Source organism: Tursiops truncatus, chromosome 18 (genome assembly GCF_011762595.2).
Source record: "Tursiops truncatus isolate mTurTru1 chromosome 18, mTurTru1.mat.Y, whole genome shotgun sequence".
NCBI lineage: Eukaryota > Metazoa > Chordata > Mammalia > Artiodactyla > Delphinidae > Tursiops > Tursiops truncatus.
In genome coordinates, this window is record NC_047051.1 from 5,580,836 (window position 1) to 5,595,011 (window position 14,176).

The window sequence follows — 14,176 nt, forward strand, 5'->3', positions numbered from 1 at the left end:
AATGTTACCAAAGTACAGTTTAGGCTCACCTCCACTTCTTACCCAGACTATTACTATTGTAGTCTCTTACCTGGTTTCCTGCTTCTGGTCTTTTCATTCAGACCACTACTTGGTTGATTTCTCTTCTTTGTCATCTGTTCTTTGTCATTAGAATACAATCCAAGTCTCTTAGAAAGGCATCCAAGGTGCCTCTTGACCCCTCAGATTACTGCTGCAGGCCTGCTGAACAGTTTGCAGCACGATGGAGAGCAGCATGCTCTTCCTGCCTTTGCCTTTGAACATTCTCCTTGCTTGCTGTGCCCTTCTCTCTGCCTTGACTCAGCAAACTTGTCTTTTAGGATTCGATTCAAGCATATGGTCTTATGACCTAATTAGACAGCTCTAAGCATTTGTTCACTTTTCCTCGCACTTCACATTGCTGTAATTAATGTGTATATAACATACCGGCTAGCAGTGAATGGCACACTATAGGTAGTTTTTTTTTTTTTTTTTTGATACATGGATGTTCTGAGCTCTTGGGAGTGTGGAATTGGGTTCAGGGTACATTCTGTACCTGTGAAAGGCCAGCCTGTGAACTTCTAGAACGTAGTGCCTATGTTTCAAATATTTTGTTCTCCACAGTGCCTAGCACAGCGCCCAGCACATTATCTTTTATTATTAGCTATTCAACTAGTTGAATGAATTAACCTGGATTAACGATTATCTGGTGAGATGAGTATTTGGCCAAATTTAGTCCTGAATTTAAGTTTTGTACATTTCTTAAGTTTTCCTTTGGTATAGTTTCAAGACATAAAATATCATTATGGAAAAATGTTTGAAAAATCTTAATATATGTTAAATTTTGTGATTAAATGTGGCAGGATTCTTGGTTAGAAAGAATGCCTCCAAGTAAGTCTCTATTACTATGCAATGTGACAAATAGATTTTACTGATATATAGTTATGGATAGAAGATGTACATAGGTATGCAAGATAGTTATAGCTGTGTAAAGTAATTATTGCCTCTCTGGAATGTGGTGATGGTCTTGCTGTCTCCTGGATTACTCGTTAACGGACCTAAATGGATATTTTTGCTTCTTTTAGGGAGAGTAATATTTCTTCCCAACTTTATTGAGATACTGGGTTGGCCAAAAAATTCATTTTGGGTTTTTCCTTAACATCTTATGGAAAAACCCGAACGAATTTTTTGGGCAACCCAATAATTGACATAAATAGGAAGAGTAATATTAAGAATTAACTAGGTAGAATATTGAGAATACCTCGGTGATGGTTAATGATTACTGTTATTGGAGAACTTTGACATGTAAATAACTTTTAATGGAAGAGGAAGCATTTCATCTGTTTTTTTTTTAAATTTATTTATTTTATTTATTTTATTTTTGGCTGCGTTGGGTCTTCGTTGCTGCACGTGGGCTTTCTCTGTTGCGGCGAGCGGGGGCTACTCTTTGTTGCTGTGCGTGGGCTTCTCATTGCGGTGGCTTCTCATTGTGGAGCACGGGCTCTAGGGCGTGCGGGCTTCAGTAGTTGTGGCCCACGGGCTCAGTAGTTGTGGCTCACAGGCTCTAGAGCACAGGCTCAGTAGTTGTGGCGCACGGGCTTAGTTGCTCCGCAGCATGTGGATCTTCCCGGACCAGGGCTTGAACCCGTGTCCCCTGCATTGGCAGGTGGATTCTTAACCACTGTGCCACCAGGGAAGCCCCTCTGTTTTTGTTTTTAAATGCCTTCTATCCTCCAGATACAGATTTTTGCTTTTTTTATATACATTGGTCCTACTCGTCTCAATTTGAATATTGCATATTCTCTGTGAATTCTTAATACCACTCCATTCAGTGATGATGATATGCAAAGAAAAGGGAGTAGTGTAAGTGGCTTCATAATTTACAAATCTTAACAAACTTTCTTAAAACTTTTTTGTAAAAGTTATATATGTTTATTGAAAAAAATTCACATACTACAGAGAAGTACAAAGGAGGAAGCAAAAATGTCCCATTTCCTCACCACCTAGAGATAGAATCTTCTTTTAACACTTCAGTGAGCATCTTTAGTTAGAATCCTTTTACACACCTGTGCACATGCACGTACACACATTCTCCCTCTCCCTCCCTCCCTGCCCAACCCGTTCTCTTAGGCATATGCACACCATTTTACAAGAAGCAATTTAGTATAATTGCTGTATTGTAGCCTAATTTTACTTTATTTTTTCTCAATAGTGGTATTGGCCTATTTTCATGGTAAATAAAAATATATCAATTCTCATGATTTTTTAATTGCTACACACTATTGTATATACCATAATCCACATAACCAGATCCCTATTGATAGATATTTTAGTTATCCCTCCCCCCACCACTTTAAAAAATTATTTAAAAAATCTGTGCTAAATGGAATCTTTTCTACTTGGGTGATTTTCTTCTTAGCCTAAATTCCTAGATGTAGGAATACTAGGTCAAAGGATATGCTTGTTTTTCATTTTGGTACATAGTATCAAACTATTCTCAAGAATAGTGTTACCCATTTCTGACAAACTTTATGAAAGATGAACTAATGAGCGTCTTTGGAAATTAATGTGCCTGTAGTTTCACACTCTTATATAGAGAGAGTGACTTTAAGCTGAGTTCACAGAAATGTTTTTGTTTGACTCTACCATAACATAAAGCCTCTTACTAATGGACTTTCATCTGGCAGGTTCTGACATACACATGCCACTTTGCCCTTAAGATAGTCAGATTATTAGTAGGAGAACTTATATTTAAAAGAACAATGGTGTGAATCTCTTGTAAGCAGTAGTAGTCAACTTTCCTTCACTGTCCCCACCAATTTGAATCTGATTTATTTAGAGAATCATATTTCCTCTATTGGGTTGTTTTATCAGAAGGCCCAGTTTACTTCAGAAAATTTGTAAATTGTGATATTAGACTAATTTCACAATAGTAGTAGTGTTTTTTGTTGTTGTTTCTTTTTTAGTAGTAGTGTTATATGTTAACTTTTATAAGATGAAACTTGACTGGTCTTAAAATATTAAGTTTCTGAATAGCCCAGAAGTTGAGTATATTGTGATAAATTTTAAATTGACCATATTTGGACATGCTTGAAATCTGGAGAAATAACAACCCATTAAGGCAAACAACAACAACAACAACAAAAAACCATGTAGAAATATGAACTTGGAGGTTCTGGTTAGCCATTTGACTTCTCCTTTCTGTCTCGCCCTGTTCCTCTTTATTCTGTGTTATTCATGAACACTGAAGACTAGTAAAAATCACTCTGAATAGTGCTGCTCTTTATGTCTATAAGTCTCATCTTTTTATGCCTTTTTAGATAATTTTATCAAGGCAAAATTCTTGCCTATCCCTGCCTTTCTCCTTCATTATCAGTATCCTCTTCTACCTTTCCAGATAATTCACTGCTCTCTGCCCTTGCCAAGACACAGACACACACAGACATACATACAGCCCTCTACCTTGAGCATGAATCTTTTGAATTAGTCCAAAACTAGGCCCCTTTGTCACTCTAAAGAGAGAAGAATAGTAGTGAAGAGGGGAGATTGGAGTCATACGTTCTGGTAAAAAGTAGATATGGCCAAGATTAGTATCAACGTTTTATCTCTCTCTCTTTTTTAATGATTTAATTCAGTCAAGGACCGTGGAGACTTGACCTGATCAGTCTTTGGATTTCAGCAATTAAGTCATTAAATAAAACTTTCCTTCTCTTTCTTTCTTCCCATTTTCCCCTCCTTTTTCTCCTCCTCCTTTTCTTTTTCTGCTTCTCTCTCTTTCTTTTATCCTGGCTGAAAGTAGAAGATGGATTTGAGTTGTGCAAGACTGGAGTCAAGTTGGTCCGTTGGGATGATGGTAACCTAGACTAGGGCACTGACAATGACATGAGTAGAAGTAGTTGAATTTGAGAAATATTTAGGATGTAGAATAGACTGCATGACTTGATGCTGACTTGATGCTTCAAAGGTAACTGCATTATCAGAAAGATAGTTGTGACATAATTTATCTGTTTAGGAAAGAGATTGTATAGAAAGCACAACAAAACTTGAAAAACCAGCTTTACAGGGAAGTAGTTGATTTGTTCATAAATAGTTTGAATTAATAGTTGCAAAATATCTCTTCACTGGTGGGTGTCTGATCTAGCCAAAACAAGGAGTTGGCTAAATTTTATATATTTATAACTTAAGCTCAAATTAGGAATACGTTATGTTTAGAAAATATCACCACAAAATTTGTCTTCTGACCAAGGTGGAAGAACAGGGATTAGACTTACCCTCCCTCCAGAAACAGCTAAAAAACTGACCAAAATATATGAAACAATTTTCAAGACATTAGCTATCAGGCAGTGAAAGACAGTGATCCCTGATAGATGGGAAACAAATGAGGTGAGCTCCCCGTGATTACCTTAGCTCACTGTTCGGTGGGCAGTTTCTGAGCCTGGTGCCTAGAGCGGGAACTCGGGTGGAGCCTAGTGATCTATCTAATTAGGGAGACCAAACTGGAAGTTTACAGAGGCCAAGCTGGATATAGCTCACAAAAAAAGTACTGGAGAGGAGAGAGCTCATACATAGAACTTTGGATGCTTACAGAGATTCTCCTTGCATCTTCAGCTGAGTACTGATCAGAGGCTATGAGTGAGGAGTTACTTGAACTGGAAAAAGAGATTCCTGAAGAGATTACAGGAAATAATTCTCAGAGCTCACACGAGGCCAAGAATAGTTCCTATTCCCACAAGCCAACATGGAAAGCATCATAATTCATGAAGCATTAAGTAGGGTAATGGGAAGTCTTTTACCTCAGTAGTAGGACCAAATTAGCCTTAGAATAAATGCTGCCCTAGTCTTAACTAATAAAGCTTAAAAGCAAGACCTGAAAGAATCAGACTAATTTTTAATCAGTTTAATGACAATGGAGAACAAAGCTCAAGAATATTTAGAGCAATAAAAATATATCTAGGACTTCCCTGGTGGCACAGTGGTTAACAATCCACCTACCAAGGCAGGGGATACGGGTTCAAGTCCTGGTCCAGGAAGATCCCACATGCTGCGGAGCAATGAAGCCCGTGTGCCACAACTACTGAGCCTGCGCTCTAGAGCCTGTGCACCACAGCTACTGAAGCCTGTACACCTAGAGCCTGTGCTCCACAAGAGAAGCCACCGCAATGAGAAGCCTGAGCACTGCAACAAAGAATAGCCCCCGCTCGCTACAGCTAGAGAAAGCCTGCGTGCAGCAGCGAAGACCCAATGCAGCCAAAGATAAATAAAAAGTAAATAAATTTAGTAAAAATAAAGGAAAAAAACAAGGCATCCTTAAATATATATATATATATATATGTATATCTCCAGCACCCAAAAAGATAAAAGTGACAATATTTGGCATTTGATCAAAAATTACCAGCAATGCAAAGAAGTAGGAAAATATGACCCATAAGGAGAAGCAAATGTAATCAATTATAACACATAAATAGTATGTAAGAACATCAGAAGAGTTATTATAACAATACTCCATCTGTTCAGGAAACTAGGGGGAAGATTAAACATGTTAGTGTAGACAAGGAAGACCTACTAAAAAATCCAAATCAAACTTCTAAAATTTAAAACTACTTTGTCTGAAATGAAAAGTATTGGATGGGATTAATGACAGATTAGACATTGCATCAGAAAAGATTAGTGAACTTGAGGACATAGTGATAGAAACTATCCAAAAAATAGAGAAAAAGTGAGCCGTGGGATAACTTGAAGCAGCCTAACACACTTGTATTTTTAGTCACTGAAGCAGGGTGGGGGAAGGGCAAACAAAAAATATTTTAAGAAACAGTGGGCAGATATTTTCCAAATTGGATGAAAACTGTAAGCCCACAGATCCAGGAGCTCAATGAACACAAGCACGAAAGAAACATGGGGGAGTAAAAACCGCACCGAGGCACACCAGACAAACAGCCAGAGGGAAACATACTCACTTTTGAGGAACGAAGATGTAAGTGATAGCATATTTCTTGTTGGAAACAGTACAAGCCAGAAGACAGTGCTACGATAACTTTAAAATATAGGAAGAGAAAAAAAATGTCAACTTAGAATTCCGTTCTTGGGAAAAATGCAAGAATGTAATCCATTGGGTGCATTTAAAGACTTGTGAAATTTTGAATCAAATGTGCAGTTTAGTTAAACTTATTGCACCAATGTTAATTTTATGGTTTTGAAAATATACTCTAGTTATGTAAGATGATGTCTTTGGGGAAAGATGGTGAAGGATACTACTACTGTGAATTTTAAATTACTTCAAAATTATATATTTTTTAAAAAGCAAAATAAACATCTTTTTAAACATACAAGAGTTGAAAGGGTTCACCTGCAGTATATGTGTACTTAATAGATATTAATGAAAGTACTTCAGGCAGAAGGAAGAAAATACCTTATGGATCTATACAAAGAAATGAAGAACACTGGAAACAGTAACTACATGAGTAAATATAAGAAACTGTCCCCCTTACTCTGTAAGTCTCTTTGAAAGATAATTGACTGTTGAAAGCAAAAACGGTAATAGTGTGTGGTTGGGTTTATAGCATATGTAGAAATAAAATATATGATGGTAATAGCACAAAGTCTGGGAGGGGAGAAATGGAAGTATAATATTGTGAGCTTGTTACACTATATCTGAAGTAGTTTAAAATTCAGTGATAGTTGGTGTTATGGACTGAATTGTGTCTTCCCCAAATTCATTTTAAAATATATATATGACTGTATATAGAAGTGGGCTTTTAAAGATTTAATTAAGGCTAAATGTGGTTGTAAGGATGGACCGTAATCCAATATGATTGGTGTCCTTAGAAGAAGATGAAGAAATACCAGGGTTGCACACACACACGGAGAAAAGGCCTGTTGCTGTGAGGACACAGTGAGAGGATGGCTTTCTGCAAGCCAAGGAGAGAGGCCTCAGGAGAAACAAACCCTCTTGGCCCCTTGATCTTGGGTTCTCACCTTCTAGAACTGTGAGAAAATACGTTTCCATTGTTTAAGCCAGGGGTCCCCAACCCCTGGGCTGCGGCACAGTATTGGTCTGCGGCCTGTTAGGTACCGGGCCTCACAGCAGGAGGTGAGCAGCGCGCAAGTGAGCGAAGCTTCATATGCCGCTGCCCATTGCTCACATTACCGCCTGAATCATCCCCCTGCCTCCCCCGTCTGTGGAAAAATTGTCTTCCACGTTACCGGTCCCTGGTGCCAAAAAGTTTGGGGACCGCGGGTTTAAGCTGCTCAGTGCGTGGTATTTTATTATGGCTCTAGCAGACTAAGATAGTCAGTGATAAGTTAAATATACGTACTGTAAAACCTAAGATAATCACCACAGTAACAGAACAGAGAGAGTTATAGCTAACAAGCCAAGAGAGGAGGTAAAATGAAAATTTAAAAAATCATTTAATCCCAGAGAAGGCAGAAAACAGAAAAGGAGACCAAAGAACAGGTGGAAGAAATGGAAAACAAGTAACAATATGTAGATAGATTCAAACCCGAACTTATCAGTAATCACATTAAATATAAGTCTTCTAGACATCCTAATAAAAAGGCAGATTTTCAAATTGGATTAAAGAAAAAGAGCAAACTCTAACTATATGAAGCTGACAAGAAACCTGCTTTAAACATAAACACAAAAATAGATTAAAAGTTATACCATGCACTAGTCAAAAGAAAGCTGGCATAGCTATATTCATGTCAGAAAAAGTAGATTTCAGAGCAGAGAATATTACCAGGAATACAGAAGGTCATGTGATAAAGGTAAAGGGGACAGTTTATTAGGAGCATAGATATGCCATTTTTAAATGTTTATGCACCTAAAAACAGAGTTAAAATATATGAGACAAAAGCTAGTAGAATTGCAAGGAGAAATAGACGGTGATACAGATTTCAGTACTCCTCTCTCAATGAGAGGAAGAAAATCATTAAGGAGATGGGAGGCCTGAGCAGCTCTGGTAGTTTACTCGTAGAGCCCTGTGCCCCACAGCAACCACATGAATACTCTTTTCAAGTTCACATAGAAGTTGGTCACCAAGACAGACCAATTCTGGGTCTTGAAAGAAGTCTCAATAAATTTAAAAGGGTACAAGTCATACAGATGTGTTCTCCGACCACAAGAGAATTAAATTAGAAACCAGTAACAGATCTTTGGAGAATCTCAAGTATTCAGAGACTGAATAGCACACACACTTTTGACTTACTCATGTGTCAAAGAGGGATTAGAAAGGGAGACTTAAAAGTATTTTGAACTGAATGAAAATGAAACATGCCAGCAGTTGTGGGATGCCACTAAATCAGTAATCAGAGGGAAATCTGGAGCACTAAATGCCTGTATTAGGAAAGGAGAAAAGTTCCCAAATCAGTGAGCTCAGCTTCTATATTAAGAAACTAGAAAAAGAAGAACAAATTAAACCCAAAGTAAACATAAGAGGGATGAATCTTAATGATGCAAAGTGAAAGAAGCTAGTAAAAAACCCAGCACCTACATATGTATGTAAGATTCATTTATATTAAATTCTAGAAAATACAGACTAGTCTATAGTGACAAAAAGCTTATCGGTGGTTGCCTGGAGTCCAAAGCAGTGGAGCAGAGAGGAACAGGAGGGAGGGATTTCATTCAGGCTTGTGGAAGCTTTTGGGTATGACGAATGTAGTCATTTTCTTGATTTGGGTAGTGGTTTCATGGTGGTCTACCTATGTCAAGAGTTATCAAAGCTTACATTTAAATATGTACAATTTCTTATATGTCAATTATATCTAGATAAAGCTGTTCAGAAAAATTTACCAGGTCATTCACGTTCATTCAGAGAGTAGAAAGATTACTGATAGCAGCTTATGAAGCTATTAAGAGGTAAAGCAAGTTGAGCTCGTTACAAGGAGTTTTACTAAGGAGGGTATTTTATGGTTTTATGAGGTTACTGTGCGATTTTAAAAAGCCTGACCAATATTCAGGAATAGCAGTGATTCCTCAGTCATTCGTCACATCACCTTAAGACAACTTTCTTTTTCGTACAGACCTTTTGGCATATTTGCAGTGAAATATTACATAATATTTTGTGTTTTTATTCAGTATAAACCTCTTCCTGTCATTCTACCTAATTAAAAATTAATGGCTGAACTTTTTATTTTGTTTCACTGTTTATTAAATTAGTCCCTTAATTTATGGGACTAATTTATTGTGTTATTAATAAGTACTCTTGATTGTAGTGGAGTCCAGCAGAGTATTAAATTCTGAATTAGACTTTAAAAGTAACAGTTTCCAAGAAATAATATGATAGTAGAAAAGCATAAAGTTGTATTAATCTTGAGCTAGAAACCTCAACAGAAAATTACTTCATTTGTAAAAAAAACAAAACCTTTATCAGTCATTGGTAAAATAGGAAACACTCTATCATTTTGGTTGGTTGGGATGTCTGAATTGAAACATTAATTATTATTTCATTTAAAATATAATGATAATAATTACAACAGTGCTTTATAAGCTAAAGGCCAGGACTCTTGACTTAGTATATTTCTGTCTGGAGAGGACAGGTAGGACTCATATCCAAATGTTGGGGGATGATGTTGGTTTGAAGAACTCACTAAATAAAATGCACTTGGTTCTTTTGGTTGTGAAAGTTGCGGTGTAAATTTAAGTGTGTGAGAACCTAAAACTCTATTGATAACTTCTCACAGAGTGAATGTCTGCTGTTTGACATAAACATTGATTTTTTTCCCAAATGTGCATTTAGAGCTGTTTAAGATATGAATGAAAATTAGGACTTAAAGTATGAATAGAGGGCTTCCCTGGTGGCACAGTGGTTAAGAATCCGCCTGCCAATGCAGGGGACACAGGTTCGAGCCCTGGTTCGGGAAGATCCCACATGCCGCGGAGCAACTAAGCCCGTGCGCCACAACTACTGAGCCTGCGCTCTAGAGCTTGCGAGCCACAACTACTGAAGCCTGCACGCCTAGAGCCCGTGCTTCGCAACAAGAGAAGCCACCGCAATGAGAAGCCCGCGCACCGCAACCAAGAGTAGCCCCCACTTGCCGCAACTAGAGGAAGCCTGCGCACAGCTTCAAAGACTCAACGCAGCCAAAAATAAACAAATAAAAATAAATAAGTATGAATAGAAATTAGAAATTATGAATAGAAATATAATTATATGTATGTTAGAAAACCCACAAATTTAATATTATAGGAACATATTTAGAGAGTTATGATGGGATTATCTAAGTCACAGGGTGGGAGTAATAAAACTTTGGTGTTCTTTTTCACTATTCCTTTTCTCGTTTATTCCATTCTCTTTAGTGTTGTTGAAGTTAGACAAATTTATATAACCCAAGTCCTTGACTCTTCTTTGTAGATACAACCTTTGCCTCCTAAAGCTAAAATAAATTGTTTATTTTCTTTTCCTTTTTTTAAAAACTTTATTTTTGGCTGTGTTGGGTCTCTTTTGCTGCTCATGGGCTTTCTCTAGTTGCGGCGAGCAGGGGCTACTCTTGCGGTGCACGGGCTTCTCGTTGCGGTGGCTTCTCTTGTAGCGGAGCACGGGCTCTAGGCGTGCAGGCTTCAGTAGTTGTGGCTCGTAGGCTCTAGAGCGCAGGCTCAGTAGTTGTGACTCGCGGGCTGACTTCTTAACCACTGTGACAGCAGGGAAGTCCCAATCGTTTATTTTCTGATGAACAGAGATTTCATTTTAATGTGATACTGGTTTTAGTTACCAGTTTTGCCTTATCTATCTCTAAAAAAGTATTCTTTTTAACATGTTAAGGGTGTGTGCCTATGGTATTTTGTTGCTTTATAAAACCCTTATATATGTTACAAACCAGTTATATTAAAATGGTTTAAAGAATGCATCTTTTTATTATATAGTTATATATAACTTTTATTATATAGTTCTTATTTTAACTAATTTTATCATGAGAAAGTATTCTCATTATTATAATTTCTCATTAAGTATTTTTAATAGTTCTCTAATCTGGTTAGAGGAATTTATATTAACTGTTAATAATAGTAGTGCTACTCACTTATTCCTAGATTTTGTTTTTTGTGTTACACCTACTATGTAATTCTTTTTTCTGCCATTTAAATTCTTTAACCTTCTCTCTCATCTCAGATAAACTCATCTGAAATAAAACAAACTGTCTAACCACCCAGACAAGGGAAATGCCTTGCCATCATAAATCAGGAAAAAAAATGGAGGGAGGGGTTTAGGCCCTTCTTTTCACTTCTTAATTAAAATTCATTGCTGGTAGGTTTTTTGGATCTGTGGTTGTTGAATCCCTAAAAGTTGCAGTTTAGTGTATACATTTTCATAGTTAATTTTAATAACTTCTATCATAATAAATTTGAAGGACCTTTATTATTTGTTATAATGGCATTTTATATATAATTTATTTGGGGGAGGTAGAATAGATTTTCCCCTCCTTTTTCTCCTTTATAGGATCCCTTAAAAATAGTCTTTCGGACTAATTTAAAATAGATTTGATTTAGAGAAACTCAGCTTTGAAATCAAAAGTCTCTTATTCAAGGTAAATGTAAGGTATAAATGAAATGGAAAGTGGGTGATACTTTTTCTCGGGATTAGATTAGATTAATTTCTTTGTCTAAATTTGCTGTCTCTTAGTAATCTTGTAATCCTGAAGTATCCATCTCTCCTAGGCGTTTTGAACTCTTTTACCAAGTTATCTGATTGCGTTTTGACCTCTTTTACCAAGTTATCTGATTGATTTTATCTTGACTTTCATCTTCTACAACAGATTCAGCATTAACTAGTACACACTGATTTAGCTCTGAAGGGGTCCTCTTGGTAACCATTTGTTCTTTTATAACTAGGGATTACTACGTCAATAAAATGCGTTGGCTTATTTTCTACTCCAGAAATTAAGGAATTGGCCGTACTTTTAAAGAAAATGCCAGTGTTTTAAATTTGGAAGGTTTTAAAATAGACACATAAGTGACAGAAGAGGACTTTTTTTTTTCTCTTTGGAAAATATGTTTTGGTTCAGGCCTGATTCTTTTTTTTCTTCAGAATTTTATGTCTTAGATATGGCAGTAAAAGAGGTTCTCTGTACATCTAGTATATTGTAGTTAAACACAGGTTAACATTTTTTCTGTATTTTATTACTTTGCATTTAATTTTAGCTGGAACGTAACTAGTAAAATATCATTTGTTTTAGAGTTTAAAATGAGGTTAGCCTCTTGACTTGCTATTTTCCAAATTTAATATTTTGAACTCTAACCTAGCAGTTTAAAATGTCATTCATATTGAGTAGGGAAGTTGTTCTTGGATTGTACAGTAATTAGTCCATCTTTTTATTTTATGCCTTCTATGGAAGTATTTTTCCATTTTAATGATCAGTTCTAAAATACTTCAAGTGATTAAATTTTTTGCATCGTGATTCAGTGTATTTTAAACTTAGCTTATATGTATACAGAAAATGTGGGCTGAAGTATGAACATACTAAATTATCTCTTTGGTCGACCCTTTTGGAAGTTGAATTCAAATATCAATGTGTTGGATCTTCACTGTACTTAAGCATGTAGGTCACAATTTCAGAAAAATATTTAGGGTATTCATTTTTTCCACATGGACAAAATATAGACCATTTGTGAAATTGACTTGCAGTCTTACAACGTGCTAGTCATTCTTAAAGGCAACATGCCACTGGACTAGATAAGAGGTGGCGTTGTACAACTGGGAGGAAATTTTTTTATCTCATAGTAAAATGTTTTTTAATATAACAAGTTACATGAATACTTAGCAGACATTGGAGCCTCTATTATGTTTTTCTTATATCTTGAGTCCTCTCGTGTGTTTGCCTTGTTTTTAAGTGCTTTTCTTGTCTTTACTGTTATTTAAATACATGGTACTATATTATTGGGGAAATGTCTTAAGTGCTTATAAAGAAGGAAGTGATTAATTTTGGAATAAAGGCAGTTTTGATCTTTATCCTGGTAGAAGTGGTTTAAAGACGTTAAATTTGAAACTTGTTGGCTCAGTTTTGAGGCAGTTTCAATGTCCTAGTTCTCTAAAATGTGTTAGGATAGTTTGGTAATGATGTATATTTGACAATAAAGGCAAATTTTCATGTTCTGAAGTTAAATTCTGCAAATGAAATGATTAAAACCCTCAAATTTGATGAAAATTTTTCTTCAAGAAATTTAATTATCCCACCCCAAAATATGAAAACTAAAAAACACTGTAAATGGCTTTCAATAAAATATTTTACTCAGTAAATAGAGCACTGTGGAATAATGCCTAGTAGATTCATTGTCTTTTTGGGCTTAAAATGTGTTAACTTACTATATTTGATTTTTAAATAGACACCAAATCCTACTGCAAGCGAGTTTATTCCCAAAGGAGGAGCAACCTCCAGGCTCAGTAACGCGTCCCAGGCACATGCGTCTGCCTTCTCTCAAGTATTCTCTCACCCATCCATGGGGACTCCTGCTGCTGCTGCTGGATTAGCCCCAGGTAAGTTGAGTAACTGTTTCCAGTGAGTTCCAGATAGCACGTCTCTAAGCACATTTGCTGGTAGTTCACCAGACCTGAAATTGTATTCTTCAGTGAGTCATATTTGAACACATTATGAGTTTTACGTTCTAGGTTTTGGTACCATAGTCCAAATGTGTAGTTGAAAATTTTAAAGCAAAATTTAAATATGAACAAAAATTGAATATAAGGATGTTTAAAAGCACAAAAATAAATTTAAAGGAGAAAATGGTTATTGAGAAGAAAAGTCTGTCTGGGCCATAGTATTTCCTTAAGTTCATGATAATGCTCTTTCACTCAAAAACTTCTGTAAGAGCGTCAAGGGCCTCCTTTTGAAATAAATTTCTAAAAAATAATTTATATCATTTAAAAGAAAAGTTTAGATGTATTGCCTTTCAGGTGTTTGGCTATAAATCTGTAGTAGTAATTCAAATTGGGTAAAGTATTGTAAACAATGGTAGGAGAGAAATGTGAACTATTAGGGGTCATTGAGGTAGGGAAGACAGTACATCTCAACACTTTCTTCCAAGTTTACCCAAAATGGCAGGAAGAAGAATTTGAAGAAATGCACTTATACCTCAGGGGTCCTGAGGCATAGTTCAGAGTAACCCTTTGAGAACCCTATCTTCTTAGAAGTTCCCCTCTTTTATCTAAAAATTCATGCAGATTTTGTATTCTGCTTTCTAACATAAACA

General features: G+C 36.3%; 1 protein-coding gene across 12 annotated transcripts in view; it reads left to right on the forward strand.

The window, feature by feature from the left end:
- Positions 1 to 14,176, forward strand: part of PAN3 (poly(A) specific ribonuclease subunit PAN3) — a 116,244-nt gene that overhangs the window by 37,495 nt on the left and 64,573 nt on the right. For 11 of the 12 annotated variants that reach the window (XR_012327538.1, XR_004523124.2, XM_019936813.3 and 8 more), the window contains one exon: positions 13,313 to 13,463. The exons of the other annotated variant lie outside the window; for it this stretch is intronic. Coding sequence is in view for 9 of the 11 variants with exons in the window: in XM_019936813.3 (XP_019792372.1) it covers positions 13,313 to 13,463 (151 nt within the window). In the remaining 2 variants the exon portion in view is untranslated. The remainder of the gene's footprint in view (positions 1 to 13,312; positions 13,464 to 14,176) is intronic. 12 annotated transcript variants of the gene reach the window in all.